Genomic DNA, 17,905 nt, shown 5'->3' with positions numbered 1-17,905 from the left:
TGCTAATGTTTAGCATGTGTAACATTTACCAAGCATGTTAGCATGTAATCATTTGATTATTAACACTAAACACGCAATACGGCTAAAGTTGATGGGGATGTCATTAGCTTTGCAGATACTGGTGCTGGTTGACAAGTGACAGAATCACAGTTTCATTTCAATTATTTATTTATTAAGATAAACAAAACCCTTTTCTTGTCTTCTTCCCAATGTTTCTTTATGTATCTATTGATCCATTCTCCTTCATCATCTTTGAGAAGGATCTCTTACTTCTCCATTCCGTTTCACCTATTTTTGTAGCTTGACTATAATTTAAAACGTAGAAGTAGTTAACAGTAAATTAACACTGCGTCATCACCTTTTCTCTAAAATACTGAAGAAACCATTTTATCTGCTGGTCATTTTATTCTTTTATTAACTCCCTTTGGCATTTTTCTCTCCCTCCTCTTCCTTCTTTCTATTCTTTCTTTTCATTCACTTAGTCTGGAGAGCTGCAGGCCTAACCCATACTATACAAATACATGAATTAGTTTCCTTCACTTTATAACTTCATTCGTTTCCCATTTGGTTGCTTCCTCTCTTCCTTATTTTTAGCCCCAAGCCTGTGTCTAGATCAATAATGAGGGGGTGTGAGGGTAGTTGGCCTTTACACTAGTTTCATTGTGGCGTGAGCAGGATCACTTTGGAAGAAAGAGAGAAAGCATAACTGAAAATGGAGTCCGTGTTTTGGGATTCAACTTCCCTCAAAGCCTTCATTCAACCTTCACTTATCCTTTGCCCTTTTGGTCTAAATTTTGTATCTTAATTTTTTTCTCTATCTTTTGTCCATCTCAAACTTATCTATTTCCATTTCTTCCTCATTGAGTCCAGCTTATTACATTGGCTTTTGTATTTTCTCTCTCATGTTTCTTCACCTTTCTCACTAAGAATCGATGAAAGAAAAGTTAGTTTGCCTGTCTAAAAATGAGTAAAATGAGACTTCACTCATACCTAACTAGTGCATTGTCAGTTCAAAACATGCCTGTTCAGACATCACACCGAAGATGAATTTGTTCAAGTAAATTAAGTTGGACATTTTAGTTGGGTTTGATCCAGCCAGTTGAGCCAGTTAATAATGGATTACACTGGCATTTTGCGAAATCAAACACAGTATTAACATGTCTACAGATAGTAGATAGACAGTACTGTCTGTATGACTGATTTAATCAGACAAATGAGACAGAACTGCTGACAGAGCATATTACTGCAGCTTGTTTTACTGTAGCGGAGCAGCCATCTTGGATTTTGAGGTCAGAGTTGGTGGTGTTTGTCGGACTTTCAGGGTAAGACGTCTAATTTCAGGTGACGTTTGAACATTTCTGGGAACTAAAACATTCCTTCTTCACAGCTCAAATGAAACCCCAGCGAGTTGTACCCAGCATGCCATTCAGCAGTTATTTGGGGTCCACTCTCAATACACTTCACAGTATGTACATAATAGGCTACTAATAAATAGGTCCCATAGAGCTCACAAGCTCTCAGTCGACTATGCACTTCATTGTGTCCTCAGCAACACACCTGCCAAGCGTGAAGAACAGCATCTTGGATTGATTTGTTTTATGAACCTGTAGTGAAGCTAAGGTTGTTTCCCAAATGCAGTAGTTGCAATTGCTAAGAGTTTTTATTGGAATATTTGCAGTTTCTTAGCATGTAGCTTGCAGCATTTTATCTGACAAAGCAAGTTGGTTTGTTGGTGCCTCTCTAATGATTTCATAGGGCAACTGAAGGAGCTCACAGAGTCGTTTGTAAAAGACCAAAGCAGAGAAAATCTGATATGAAATATTGTCCGAATCCTCAGAGGAAAAGTTCAGGTATAACTGTATTGCAACATGAAGAGGAACAAGTTCAACAATGGAATGACTAGCATTTTTCAATTTGTGCTCAATGGTATTGATTGTCTGACAGTAGATGATATAAGCATTAATTTCAAGTTGGCTATATGTTGCGCCTGATGAACTAGCAGTATGTGGCTATGACACCTTATCCGCGTTTAATTGTTTTTAATGACGACTCCTGGAAGATTAATCAACGAGCTAAATGAGATCCGAATAATTATTTAAAATCAAATCAAATAAATGGAGCTTTCAAAGCTTCGAACTATTTTCTACAGCCCTACGTATTGCCTTAAATTAATAAGTTTCATATTGTATTAAGGTTTACTGATAAGGAGGTCCATCTGGGGATATTTCTTTTTTATATTCACTTAAAATGGCACTGTGAATGACAGTATGTTGTGAAAAATGTTTTTCTTTCCGGATTACATACATTAATGTATCGGTGTGTGAGACCGTGTGTTTACACTGCACTTCATGTACCGTGTGTGTAACATTCTTACCTCCACCAGATGTGGTGTGGGGTTGAAGCCACACAGGTTACACACTTTGCCTTGGCACTGCGTACAGGTGTTGTAGTTGGGTGGGTTGGAACTGCCGATGTTCAGTTCTGTTTTACAAAGAGGACAGTTCACTTTAGGCTTCACAGGATCTGGAGCAGGCACAGGGGCCACCACGGGCTCTTGCTTCTGTAGCGCCTTTTGCAGATGAGTAGGTGTTTGCTGATGTTGCTGTCCTTGCGGCCCTTTTTGATGATGCGCGGTAGACTGTTGTTGCGGCATTCCTTGTTGATAGGGCATGGTCTGCTGCTTCTGGGTTGGTGCATGCGGTCGACCAATTTGGGAACTTACCATTTGGCTCAGCGCATGAGGCCCCCCCAGTTGGCTCGGTGGATAAGGGCCTCCTAGTTGGCTTGATGGATAAGGGCCTCCCATTTGGCTCTGCGCATGAGGAAGCCCCATTTGGCTTGACGAATGAGGACCAGCCATTTTGCTCGGCACATGAGGGCCACCCATTTGACTCGTTGCATGAGGGCCACCCATTTGACTCGTTGCATGTGGGCCACCCATTTGACTCGTTGCTTGTGGGTCACCCATTTGACTCGTTGCTTGTGGGTCACCCATTTGACCTGTCGCTTGTGGGCCACCCATTTGATTTGGACCATGAGGGCCTCCCATTGTGCCAGGAGCCCCTTGTTGCTGCTTGTTGTCCGGATTTGCATTGCTGAACACCACCTTGCCTCGTGCAGGGCTTGGCTGGGTGGAGGCAGTGGTTACAGGGTCAACATTGATCAGGGTACTCGCCTGATTGAGCAGCGATGCCCCGAAGCCAAACAGTTTGGTCAGACCGTCCTGGGCAGGAGGAGGAGCCTGACTCTGAGGTCTGTGGGCTGGGGAGGAGCCAGCGCTTCTGGTCTGGTCATGGTGCCTCGCCATAGAATGATGCATTGGAGAACCGCGACCCAAATCTGGTTGGGATGGAGCCTTGGCCAAGCCAGGGAGGGGCACAGCACAAGGGTGGGGAATCCGTGGACCCCCGGGCTGGTTGAGGCCTCCTGCAGGACCTCCAACAGCTCCTGGAGCCCCGGTACCTCTCTGAGAGTATGGGTCAGACCTCATGCCCTGCTGAAAAGACCCTGTCTGAGTCTGGGGGCCGCCAAAACCTGGGTGTGTCTGCAAGCCTGGAGAGGTATGCGGCTGAGTCAGGGGCCCTGGCTCGGACCCAGGGTATGACTGGGGCTGAGACTGGGGATACTGCTGGGCCGCCGAGTATGGCTGGGCCTGGGAGTAGGGTTGACTTTCTCCGTAAGGCTGAGACTGATGCTTCTGCTGCTGCTGCTGCTGGTGTTGCTGTTGCTGCTGTTGCTGCTGCTGCTGGTTGGGTTGACTCTGTGCCAAAGGTTTGGGCTGTGCCACTGCTGCTGGCTGTATTGGCTGAGGTGCAGGCTGCTGAGGCTGAACGATGAGTTTGGCTTGGTGGGACGGAGAGTGAATCTGCTGTTGGCTCTTGGATCGGGGTGTGGTCATATCAATGCCAAGGGCTCTTTGCATCTGACAATTCAGACACAGCCACTCCTGGACCTGCAGACAAAGAAAAATAAGGTTTGATGTTATTCTAACCTTCCATGGGCAGAATCATTTTTGTTTAAATATGGCATAGATATTCAGTATCAACTTGTTCCAATCATCATTGATGCTAAAAATATATACTGAGGGAGAATACTTGTGTAATAACTTATGACCGTGCCAGTCACTCAAAATAGAAATGCAAACATTTTATATTGCAGATAGATAGGGTTGCAGCAATGCTTGGCAACACAACATGTGTTTTCACATGCTGGGCCAATGAGGTTGAAGAGGTTATGACTGCTGTTTGCCTTTGTGATGTTAGAAAAGTTGAAGCAAGTGAAATGAAAGATAAAAAAAGAAAAGACTGGTCTTTTATGAAGATATAGGACAGCATTTTTGTTTGTTTTTTAAATCTGTATAATAAATAGATTTTGTCTTTCAAAGCTGATTGCTATTGATTGCTTTAAATATCCCAGCCAACTCAGACCTATGGACACCCTATTCATTCAGCCAACTTCAAAGCTGCAGACGATAGAAAGTGTGCATTTGATAGCTACACATCGAATATGGTCCATATTTCTTCCCGTTAAAAATAGGACTGCAGCAAAAATTGTTGTAAACAACCACAAATAGAAGGAGAGAGGTAAATCAACCATACTGCAGCGCTGAGTGATTGCTGAGCCGAAACCGCAATCTGAGAGAAAAAAGCATTACATCTCTCACAGACACAGACATGAATCCACACGGGTACACAGGTATGCACATCAAGTGACACAAGCAAGACACAAACGGATATAATAGCAGACACACAGTCAACACAATTTAAATGAAACATTTATCAGCCATCATCTAAAGATAAAAATGAAAACATCACCCCTCCTCCTCCTCTTCTCCATGGCTTCCTCCTTCTCTTCTTCCTCCAGATGAGAGCTGATACTCGCTTGTATCCAAACCTTGCTTGGCTCTCTGATTCCTCGGCTGCAAAAAAGTAGACAGCTCCTCTCTGAACTGTCAACCTGCTGTCGTCCTGTCTGTCCTACCGTGGCTTTGCATCCACCACAAGCACCCCGCCGCCATATATAGTGCTATTGTAGCTCCTCTGCAAGCAGAGCTAAGCTAGTAAATCAGTGCACGTTTCAAGCATTTTTCCCATCCCCTTTCCTTCCCAGAATGCAATGCGCAAACGTACTGTATCACCCCGCCCGCTATCCACTGAAACCCCCCTCGATTTTCTTTGATAAAGGACAAGTGGCTCTGTGTGTTTGAGGGGAAGATGTGGGGGGGAAATGTCTGCATCAGTCGCGTATCCAAACACTTCCTCCCACTGTGCTGTCCCAGCCTGCTTTGCTGTCTGGCATTTTCTAGCTTGGCAGCATTACTGCTCCCATTCTGTTAACTCAGCGGCTACAGTCTGACATCCTCCTTTCCTCCTGAACACATTCTCTTCGTAGCTGCCTTTCGTCTTCTCTCAGCTTTTCTCCTCCCTCATTCTTTTTGATTTTCCCCACCACACGTTTACATTTTTCTTGTTTTCCGTCTTCACCCCCATTTTTCTGTGATCAGCTTGAAAATGTAGGTCTCCTTCCTTGAATAGCGGAAGGAGATTTGAAAATATAATTTTGCTGTGCATGCTCCTTCCACGTTGTGCTGCCATAATTACATCTGATGAAGATGGCGAGAGGGAGATGAAGAGAGGTAGATAGGGAGAAAGAGAAGAGGCGGGGGGGCTGGTTTTAATGAGTCCCCCTCTGCTTCATAAGCAACATCACAAGAGACACTTGAATGAATGAGGGATAAAGCGAGGGATGGAGGGGCGGGAAAGAGCAAGGAGGAGATGGAGCGGACCATGGAGGGAGAGGAGTCAGCAGTTTTTTAATCCAGGCAGCTCTTCTACCCTCATCATGTCAAGCTTAATCAACGGCAGCACAGAGTATTCACCTATGCTTCGCTGTGGTTAAAACCAGTTAATCGTGAACACACCAGAGTCCTGTTGTTGAATCATGTTCCTAGGGGTTTGTTTTCGAGGTTCAGATGTCATCTCACTGCATCGAGTCACTAACCCAGGACTCCAAGAGAATGAGTGGATATGAAATAACTCTACACTTAAAAAGCAAAGAAAACTCATCTGACTCTCCAAAAACTGCCTCAGGCCTATTTTTGAAAACTATAGCTCCAACAGCGAATGATAAGCCTGTTGTACTTGTCTTATGGATCCTCGAAACATTAGAGAGCAGGGATCACCTCATGTTATAGCTAATTTACCACTTTATGGTTTTTATTATGCCGATTCACAAACCAGTCAGTTTGAAAACTTCAAACGATGCTGACTCTGCACTGTCCTCCACACTACACTATGTTGAAAAAAAGGTGGCAATTTTCCACAGAAACTCTTTCTTGCAGAAGCAAATTTGACCCCATTTCTGCCATTGTTTGTCTAATAATATGTAATGTGTCATAATGTGTGTGCAACATTAAAAGCACTATGGTAAAAAGGCTTTCAGTAAAGAAGAAACTTGTACCATTATATGTTAGAAATGGAGTTGCACAGCATTTGGACCCCAGGTTGGAGTGTAATCTCCAGCCAATGGAATGCTGCAGGAAAGAGTCCTAAAACCCGAAAAGGAGTAACCATTTCTCTACTTCTGGCTCCCTTGTCTCAAAGCCAATGTTGGTTTTTTTTATAGGTTTTTGGTTAGATACCTGAAATAAGGGTTGTGATTCAACCCAAGATTAGGAGATGTTGTTGTCACACACCATAACACACTTAATTATAACCCTCTTAATTTGGAAGTGTCTTCTAAAAGGTGGTTGCTAACAGCACCCCTCTATATGCAGGGTGGGCAGCCCCGTTCTCGTTAGGTCAAACACCGCTGAGGCTCACAAGACCACACTGGCCAGACAGCACAGTGAGCAGATAGGCCACGGCATGAATATGGCACCTCCCCGCAGGTTTTTACGGAGACGTCAAAGTGTTTATTTATGATTTGTTTTATTCCTCTTATTCACGGCTTTGTTCTCACTATAGCACTCTCTCCCTCCTTCCATCTCTCACTTGCTCACCTGTTGGGCTAAAGAGGAGGTGTGAAATGTGAATGCTGTTAACAAACAGCCACCAACAATATGAGGCGCTTAATAAATAGGATATTTTGGCATCTGTTTGTGTGCCAGACCTATCCAAAACCTTTCCAAAAAGAATCACATTACCTAACAACAACATATGTTGTTTGTCAGTGCCTACTGAATTGGACATTTTTGGTTAAGTCCAACTGAATTTGATTTGCATGTTTTATTTTCTTTAAGACTGGACTTTACTGAAGTAAGAAGTCCAAGTTTCAGAGGTTAAATTGTTGTATTGTCCTACAAAACAACGCAAAGCTACTTTATTAGGATGTTCAGAATTAAAACGTTTATTTGTTATTGTCAATTTCCTGTTCTGCCACCTTTTGTGCACCACTGGGAAATATGTGTACTGCAATTTAATAGAATAGTTACCAAGTTTTGATTCCTTCCTGGGCATGAATTAGATAATTAAATAGAACTGAATTTGAATATCTTTATTGCACATTACTAACTCTGCTTCCTCCCCGGAGTCCTTTTGACTTCACGTCTCATAGGGTCATCGGACCCGGCTGGGTTGTCTATATGTCTATATGTACAGATTGTAAAGCACTCTGAGGCAAATATTTAATTATGTTAGAATGGGCTATACAAATAAACTGAATTGAATTGAATTGTCGAGGGAATCCTAATATTATTTTTTTTACCCAGGAGACAGCTGTTGTGAAAACAAAAGTCAAACATTACTTATTTCAATTCCATCAGTTACGTTTGTGTGGTGGCTTGGTGTAGTTAGGATCAACTGTGGAGGTGTGTGGGGGAGTGGCGCCGGGAATAGGCCTAATTGGCCTTGGATGTGGGGAATCAGGTTGATTGTCTCTCTGCTATATAAGCTGCAAGCGAGATGGAGTGACGAGTCCGGCAGAGCAGAGCTACAAATAAAGTATCTTGCCAAACATACGTTTACCCTCGAAACTTATTTCAAACCTAGAATGCAGTTTAGTTGTAAAATGCAATATTGTAGGAGACAGAGGTGGTGGTCTATTATTGTTGTGCAGCTGAATTGTACAAAGATTATCCATACCCTCATCTTTACACTTTCTCTTTTGATTGGTGGCTTTATGTCACTCATACATGTTTACTATCTTCCTGTAAACCCTACACACACACGCACGCACACAGTGCTGCCGTTCCCGTAATGCGCACTATACGCGCTGTGCGTAGGGCACCAACTCCTGAGGGGGCACCAAAAAATCGGCAACTAGAAAATTCATCATAGTAATAATAATTATAATGCCGATATTATTTCAGTATAGAAATATTAGGCACCTTTTAGGCATGTATATCACAAAACAGGCAGAAAAAGGGATATATTTATTTGCTAAAAAAAAGTTACGCTGGTGCCCCACCCCCCCCCCCCCCTGTAAAAACACCTCTGTGGAATTTTTTTAACACCCAAATCAGATATTAACACAAACTGCAATAGGAATAATATTGTTATGCATGACTTCCGAAGATCAATGTTTTTTCCTCGCAGAACATCAGTGGGGGAGTGAAACAGCACAGTAGGAGTAGAGGCAGAGAACAACACCTGCTTGCAAGAGCCGAGATTTTTCATTGCACAATTTTCCTCACTTTGGAGAAACGGTGGGAGGTCTATTATTGAAATGGGAGTACGACATGGTTACAGGTGCCCTGATTACATCAAGCCATGGTTGAATTGACTTCACCTGAGCTGTAATTTGTTCACGGTGGCTGGAAATGTCACATGTATTGTATAAGGCATACAAAGCCCAGCGCAGGCATTCCACGTTGTTTGTGGTCTGGCCTTGTGGTCAGCCTTGTGGTCTGGCCTTGTGGTCTGGTCTGAGCAGCTCACTTTCTCTGTCTGGCCCCACACATATTACCGCCTAGACTGTGTACACACACATATACCCACATGTACTGCAGTGCATTAAACAGCCTCACATGCTCCGGCACAATCCATATGCACCGCCACACAGGGACATGTATGCAGCTTTTAATAGACCTGTCCATAGACATGGTGAGCAGCCTTTTAGGGGCAGAGTGAAGGAGTAAAGGAGGTGGAGAAAGAGGACAAATAGGAGGACTCAGAGTGTGTGTGTAAATGCAGGGGGAGGATGAGGATGAGATGAATGTGGAGAAACAAGAGAGGAGAGAAGAACGGATGCTTTTCAAACAAATGAAAGAAACTAATACCTTGTGTGTCTCCGTGGGACTCATCACATGTCGGGTATTCTTGCATTATCTCTGAGAAATGAGACTAATAACTGTGAAGTGGTTCCCTTTTTCTTTAATCATGTACACCCTCTGATTTAAACATTTGAAAAAAGATTTTATCGCATTAAAAACCTTCCAAACACAAAACACTGCTCCTACGTCGCCTGATAAACACACATTATAGACAGGGTAGCTACAGTTGCTAGGGAAGAAAATTGTTCACATACTTTGATTAGATAACAGTTGTTATTTCTATAAGTTGGCATGCACTGATTTCGTGGTCACTTTTCCATCACTTTATTTTCTTGATGTAGACAGGCAGCTAACTAGCCACTCGAGGTGGGATGATTCAATTCAATTCAGTTTATTTTGATTAATCCCGCCTACAATGTTCTAATTGGTTGACAGTTTTTCTAACCACCAGAATGTCAGCAATACGAATCGCCAAGCTTTGACCAATACGTTTTAGCTTCCACTATGGGAATTTCGCTGAGACGAATATGTATGGATGCGATGCCTATGAGGGAACTAAGATAAGTAAAGGAATGTTTTGGACTCAAGTAAACCAGGATGAAGTAGGAATGTATAAACGAATGCACAAAAAGCATTGCACATGCTGTGGAAAAAAAGCAGCACTATCAGTAAAAGATGAATTTATTGAGGATATCCCGTCAGTATGAAACATGCATGAAGATTCACTGCATGAAAAGGAAGAAATGTTACCAAACATATTGGATTCCTGATGACGCTGAATGTGGTATGTGAGGAAGAACAATATGAAATGTAATATTAGTGGATGTAGAGTACGTTTCACATTTATCTCGACTGTCAGTCATTGAGTGGAGGCTCTTATGCGGAGCGACTCCAGTGAGTGAACAGTTTGTCCGACGGCTCAGTCATGGCAGCGGACGAATGTACTGATCAATATTCCTCGCAGAGAGAGGACGTTCCAGGAAGTATTCCCATAATGAAGGACTGATATGCTCAAGCTAATTATTGAAACACTCACAAACACACACAATTATTTTCCCTCTACATACTTGTGTGAAAACCCGTTGACCTCGACCACCATCTACATCAGCTATAATGTAATTATATGCATAACCGATTCTTGACCCCTTAAAAAGTGAACAACATCCAGAAAAGAATCTTTAAAACTAAAATAAATATATAAATAAAAATACTTGCAATTGTCACTAACATTTCTTTTGAAAGCTAACTATATCCAGCAGTAATTCATAATTCAAATTGCAAAACAGTTTTTTTTTCAATATGTACTAAATTGGGTGGTTGCACAAGGATGAGATCAAGTACATTATTGAAGCCTGCAATTTAACAAATTTCTATGATAGTCATTTTTAAGAAACACATTTCGGCATTTAATCAGTGTAGATCAATGGTTTTCTGATTCCATTGAGCTGTTTTATTTTCAGGGTCCTTGAATGGCTCCGTCATATATTGCTGGGACTTTGGAATATACACAGCCATCTTTAATGTTGACACCACTTGCTGTACTATAATTAGGATTTATAACCATTTTATGCTCGCATTATTAATCAGGTAAATCTGTCTTTTTTTTGCAACTCTAATAAGAATGACAGCATGAAAACAAGGGAGGATCGTGTAAATCGTCGTCTGAGAGATTGGGGACACTGACGGATTAGATACTGAAGATTTTAATGATAATGAATGAAAAACTTAAATAAAAGTGAATACATAATGACATTGATATATAACATTTTGAACAATTAGGGCGTCGTCACACTTAATTAATTAACTTTAAAAAAAAGTTGACTTTGTAGAATATGACTTAATTTAAACACATTCTTTAACAAGTGAAGCAGGCTCTCGGTCATTCTGGTACATTAAACATTTTCTCACCAAGAATGGTATTCATATTTGAATCAAGAGATATAATTGGACACTTGTCAGCCGCAGAAAACTGAATCTAATCTGATGCCAGTTCCTGAAACTTTATCCGTACTTCTCTGTTCTCTGGTGCTCAACAGAAAGGCATTAATAAGGACCTCAGCAGTGTCCATCTCGAGTCATTTGTTTTTACTCATGTTGCGAAACTATATTTACAAGTTTTTCTGAACCTTGAAATGCAACATCTAAAGACACGGAGAAAGACTCCTCCTTCGTTCAAGACCTCAGCTGACAGTTCATTCCCTGCTTTGTCCTGATGAATGGACTACACACACATACACACGCACACTCACACACAGGTATTTTTCAGCTTGATTACCATCAACAAGTTCCCAGCCAAGAGAAAGTCATAAAACACATCACCTCTCACTTCACACACACACATGGACACAAACACACACACACACACACACACCCAGTCTAACATCCGTTTCCAATTTCAGAAATCCTGTTCTTATCATGCCATCTCAGTCCATACTCTGTTGTCACAGTGCACACAAACAGACCCCTGTGCCCATCCTCAGTATCGCACACACACGCACACACGCACACACACTTAAACACACAAACCACATGTGCCATTCATCCATTGCCTCCAGTCAGTTTCTTAATTAAAATCTGCCTCAGCCCTTTGAGTCCAGTCCAATACGGTCAGATGAAGTGTGTTTGTATATGTGTTTAAGTGTGTGCGTGTGTGTGTGTGTGTGTGTGTGTGTGTGTGAATGTGAAGACAGACTGACAGATATATATATATATGTAATACAGTAGTGAGGACTATTTTTGTGTATTATGTTTTGGCAAAATTGAGAGAGAGAAAGAAAAAGATTGTCTGTGTGTGTGTGTGTGTGTGTATGTGTGTGTGTGTGCGTGTGTGCACGTGTACCTGCGTGCATGCATGAGTGTGCATAAAGTATGATTAAAAGCCTCGGTTTAAGTCTGTGCTGTTAGATCAATAGTAGATTTGAGTCAGACAGAAAAAACAATACTATGATGGAGTGTGCAATGGATGGATGGATGAAAAACAGTAGCATTGGAAGCATTTAAAAAATGGAAACGCAAATTATTGGATAACTATAGAGCAGGAAAAGTCCAGAATAGAGCAAGAACAAGTGTTTTCAGTGGTTTAAGTCCCTACCCACACATTTGTCTTATTAGAAGATGTGAAGAATATACGATTGTGGCTTTTTTGATTTGATGAATTTAAGTTGCAGGACAATTTAATAATTTGTTCTTAAATGAAATACTTTATTTTAAGATGCACATTTTTCAAAAGCTTTCTCTTATGTTATCTATTATTATAAATACATGTATTATGTATAATTCCTCTAGTGTAATCTTAAAACTGACAATACATATTGTTGAGATATTATTCATTTGAACTTTCTTTATTTGACTTTAAAGTCAATTGTTGAATACGTACAAATGTTATTACAACTGTTGCGCTACTTCAATATCTATATATGGGACTAAAACATAGCATGATGTTCCGCATGAGGGACTGGACTTAACTGAATTGTAATTGAGTACCCCTGGAATAAAGGATGGAAAGACCAAAGAGAAAAAGATAAAGAAGAGAGAATCAGGGTGGGTAATGGGATTTGTGACGGCCACTTAACAATAGTAGATGTCGGGGTGGGGGCAAAGTATGTGGTAAAATGACATGCCTGCATCATAGAGACGATGCCATTGGAAATTCAACTAGGATCCTTTTTCGAGACATCCGAATTTCAAGGTTTAACATAATTATATTTAGATCAAAGTTGTGGGGACGATGTTGGATGGGAAGAACACAGGACTTTAACCCAGGAGACCGGTGTCTGTATCACATGTTAGGTTAAGCGATAACTTTGCTGGATAATTTGTCGTCTTTCAATGCATTCGGGAATAAATCATATATTAAGATATCCCAATAAACATATACGCGTTGTATACATGCCATGGACAGACATACTGTTGTTAGTGTAGCGGTGCACTTTTCACTGGTGAATGTTTGTTTGCTTGCTTGTTCAACAACAAAGCAAAGGTGCAGACAATATGTGTGTTGTTGTTTGTATGTTAGACTTTAGTAGGAAAGCTAATGTGGTGTGTTGTATAGCAGGCTGCCTCAGTGTGACCGTTTGTTTATAATGATGTGGCTTTATGTAACATTTTAATTGACATATGCAAACAAGGTCTCCATCAACGTAAATCGAAATAAAATGCAACACTCAGGGACAACACCATGAAACCAAAAAATAAATCTGAAAAATTACTATGAGGCCTTTACCATTGTGGCCATAAATGATCTTGATGGTTGTGAATGTTGGAAGTAACAACTAAAAGAAAAGTAGAAAGTTAGACACACTAACGTTGCTCAGACTTTTCCCAGAGGGGAGGAGTGACCTGCTTACAGAGTTTGTTTAATTGATTCAACATTTTAATTTCCTGCTTTGATTTATTAATTTATTTTCCTTTTAGATTCCTTTGATGGTTTGAACAACCCCATGAAGCAGACATGATATTGAGGACATTGCACCAAAGGGTGTCTGGTGTCTTCAAGACAGTGCAAGCAGACCTGCAGAGTTGTGAGTGTGCCAATGAGTCCCATCACCTCCACCTCAAACAATCTTATCACACCGGGAAAGCAGGCAGCCTTTTGAGAAGAAAAACAACTCCCTCTCCGTCAACCACCGCTCTTCCGCCTTCTCTCCTCTTGTCCTTTTATCTCCGACATATTCGTGAACCTTCAGCGTGTGCTTGTGTGATAGGGTTGGACATCAGTGGCGGCTGCTGCATGTATACGTTGTCGGAGGGGGAGGATGATCAAAAGTGTGTGAGATCAGTGACAGAGCGGCTGTGTCCTTAAACAACTTATCTCAGCTGACAGGTCATTGACGGACTGATTGAGCTTTTTTTCTTGTCTGATGGAGCGATCTGGTTTACTTGAAAGTGATTGCAATTGTATTTATTCTATTATTTGAAAAAGCACAGATGCAGGAGTCACAAATGGGGATCTCATATTTATTATTATTATAATTATTTAAATCGGAGGATGTCTGTAGAGCTGATGTGAACGTATTCACCAACGGGCTGACTTCAGAACCAGTCCCAGATGAGAAAACTTTCATGAATACCAAATTTCCCCCGAAAAACCCGTCAGTGAAGTTGAGAAAATCACCAAATCAAAGACCAGGAGCTGGATTACTGACAGACAGCTCACAAACTGCCTCAGACTGTCTGTCTGTGTTTATGAACTAACTACAAGCTCACAGACAGAGTTCAGTCACATGCATCACACTGAATGGAGTCACATGACTTGATGGCATTATGATGAGAGCTGATCTTACATGAGTTGCACTGACTGATCATGTTGTCAGTGTCGTGTTGTAATGTAAATAAATACAACATTTATATTGGTAGTTCATCCAGCTGCTCATTGCAAATGTGTTTTTTCTTGTTCATATTGTGTGCGGTGAACAAATATCTTACTTTTTATATTGCACTTAAATTCTGTGTTCCTGGTCTCATCAATTTGAAAGCTGGACCAAAGTGTTTTGATTTCATTCAATTAGAATTAGGCCAAATAAAAAGCCTCAAGTCATAAGTCTAATCTGGACAGTCGTTTACTCTCAACGCCTCAATAGGTAGATCTTGCCGGTCATGAAGGCGGAGGTCAGGGATCTTGGGCTCAAAAAGGTTGGTGACCACTGCTGTAGCTAGTTATCACTGAAATTTAAAAAAGGAATAATTTCAAGATGCATTGAGCATTGTTTGTTACATTAACACTAAATATAGTGACACTAATATCAAGGTCATATGAGATGGTCCCATCCATTCCTCCTCTACATTTCTTTTTTTGTCCATCCATCTATCTGTCTGTTTGTCTTTCCATCAGTGGGTATCTGTGAGTTCCAGCATGAGACATTAATCATTTAGAGCAACTGATTATAAATTCCCGGGCCTGAACTGCTGGGCTTGCAGCTGCAATTTCTCAGAGAGCGTGTGTGTGTGTGTGTGTGTGTGTGTGTGTGTGTGTATGTGTGTGTCCAGGTGTGTGCTTCTTGCCTGCAGCCTCTCTGCTGCTCTGCTCTCATGGTTAATGCATGTGGAGAGAGAATCCTCGTCCCTCCAGCTCTCTCCCCTTCTACCTCCCCCATACCACCCTACTTCCCTGAATAGACCCGATCCTCACCGTACATGCAGGAAGATAACTCCCATTACTGCTGCACACCTCAGAAGACGAGTAAGAAAAGCACAGAGAGAGGGAGAGAAAGAAAGAGATAAGGTGAGAAAAAGGGAAAGAATATAAGATGGGAAAAAAGATAGGGAGGAGGGGGTGATAAGGAGACAGGATGGCATTTACTAAAGGTAAGGTGAGGAGAGGGAGTAAAAGGAACAGAGGGGAGGAAAGCCTTCTTTTGAAAAGACTGCAGAGAGAATTCCTCAGAGGGCTGATCAAAATGTTTATTATAATTAATACTAAGGTTGGAATGGCTATCTAAGTGTTGTGCTTCAGACTCTCTTCCTCACACTTCACAGGCACAACAATAAGGGTAGGTGTGTCTTGGTTTTAGACTCCCCAAAACTCTAACCACAGGTGTAGTTTGGATAGAACTGATGTGATCCAATATAACACAACTGATCTGTTTGTAACTAACTAGGGGGGTGGGGGCCTCGCGGCGGTGGGATATAAGACAGAAGAGCAGGTCACAAGAAGAAGGGACTGGACATTTCAAAGTGGGAGATAAGCCCAAAGAAAAGTGAAAGGTGTACGACTGTTAATGTAGACAACATATTTTTCTTCAAAATATAAAACATCCTTTATACTTAAAAAATATATATCTTCTCAAGTATTTAATATTTCATGCTGTGACATATTTAGGCATGATTGGACTTGGCTAAACCTGGCTGCTGAGTCCAATCGGGTTTTGGTCTCTCCAGTTGCTTCCTCTGCCAGGCGGGCTTTAACAAGTGCCATGTTGGCGAGACAGAACCGGCACTCACACACACACACACACATACACACATGCAACACACACTCACACATCAACACACACAGACACAGACACACACAGGGAAGCTATCTTGATACTTCTGTTGGGCTATATTCAGAGATAATCCTAAACTGGCCGTACAGTGACACACATAACCCATAACCCATATCTGCTATTTAGTGGGAAATGTATTCCACGACAACGGAGATGACCATATAAGCTGACAAGCATGCCATTTGGCTCTCCAATGCACTCAAAAAGCTCCACTAGGAAGCAGTCCAGATTGAGTCTAGCTTTAGTCAAAGCTGTTTGCATTATTTTAAAGTCTCAGCCCTTCTCTAAGGATATCTCATTTGCTAAAAATACAATAAAATAGTGCAAATGCGTTTCTTTTTTTTTTCAATTAAAACCTGCGTTCACAGTTTGTCATTGATATTCAGAACATCAAACAACGCTTTGCAATGTGGTGGAGTTTTCTACCAGAACAGAGAATGAAGTCACTGTGTGTGTTGTAATCCAAGCTTCTCTGTGCTTGGAGTGAGCCCCACTGCGTTCAGCGGTTACACCTGACTACCCCGTCCAGACCGACAGCCTTTTACGTGGAAGCATGGTGGGCATTAAAAAATTGATTGTGATCGTGTCATGATCTGGAGTTTGTGTCTCGTTTTGTGTTTTATTTTGAAGTCCTTGTGTCGTCTGTCTCCCTGTGATTGTCTGCCCTGGCCCTGAATGTTTCCTTCTGTGTGATTGCTGGTCCTGCCCTCATTGTGTCCACCTGTGTCTCGTTCCCCGTTGTCCAATCACCTCCGCCTGCCTGTGTATGTAAACCCTGTTTGTCTCATTCCCAGTGTGGCTTCGTACTGTTTGGTCCACGTTTGTGTCGTCCTGTTTAGTTTGTTGGAATAAATATTGTTTTTTGCTGAAGTTGTCGGCATTTGGGTCCTCTCTCGCTGCGACAACCGTGACAAGTCATGACAGATCGGGATTTGTGACGTAAAATGTGTTTGTTTGTTTGTGAGGTAACTGCTGTAAAGAAACTACATGACTTATGTAACCGAAGTCGGGTAAAATAAGTCAACATTGACTTTGGTTCCACACGGGACATGAACAGCAGTCTGCGGGGAGACCCATCCAATCATACAATGTTAATGGCTAGCGGCAGTATTTGATGTGTAGGCAGCAATGTTTCCCATTGTCTAGATATGTTGTTTTGTTTTGTCTAAAGCATCTGAGATATCCCTGGAAATAGGAACATAAAGTAATCATTTCTAGGAATTATCATTCTTTTGCCTTAGGCTATGTCCCAAAACAACAGACTCACTGACTAGGCAGGAGTAAACTAAGTCAGCTATGTGAAGATATAAACAAAGGGATACAGAAAAGAGACAAAAGGTGATTGTTCTCATCTAGAAACTTGATGAGCTATACTTATGTTGTGCCTGATGCTTACATGCGTTTGTTTCTGTGTTTGAGTGTGCAGTTCGTGTGTCGCCTGGTGACCCTCGCAACGCTGCCGCCGTCAGTCTCTCCCAGGACACATCTCTACCTTGAAGTCACAAAATGCCCACAGAGTCGCACATGGAAACATACAGCGAAAACCCAGTGGCGGGCTGTGCATTTTCTACCTAGGCCTTCAATGCCGTCTTACTACGGCTGAATAACCTAACGTAAGATATTAGTTCACCAGTGTTCCAGTCCGGGGCTTTTATTGTGAAGGAGCAGACGGAAAGAGATAAAGTTGCCGTGTTTCTTGTGTTATTAAGTA

The 17,905-nt window shown here is 41.7% G+C and overlaps 1 protein-coding gene across 1 annotated transcript in view; it reads right to left on the bottom strand.

Annotated features, from left to right (window-relative positions):
* The window catches only part of bsna (bassoon presynaptic cytomatrix protein a), a 123,440-nt gene that overhangs the window by 92,389 nt on the left and 13,146 nt on the right, over nt 1-17,905 (bottom strand). The window contains 1 exon segment of the mRNA XM_056423694.1: nt 2,375-3,952. Within this exon segment, the coding sequence (XP_056279669.1) occupies nt 2,375-3,952 (1,578 nt within the window).

Source organism: Pseudoliparis swirei, chromosome 9 (assembly GCF_029220125.1).
Source record: "Pseudoliparis swirei isolate HS2019 ecotype Mariana Trench chromosome 9, NWPU_hadal_v1, whole genome shotgun sequence".
In the NCBI taxonomy this organism is placed as follows: Eukaryota; Metazoa; Chordata; class Actinopteri; order Perciformes; family Liparidae; genus Pseudoliparis; species Pseudoliparis swirei.
Note: the sequence above shows the minus strand (reverse complement) of the source record. Positions and strands in the feature narration are given on the sequence as shown.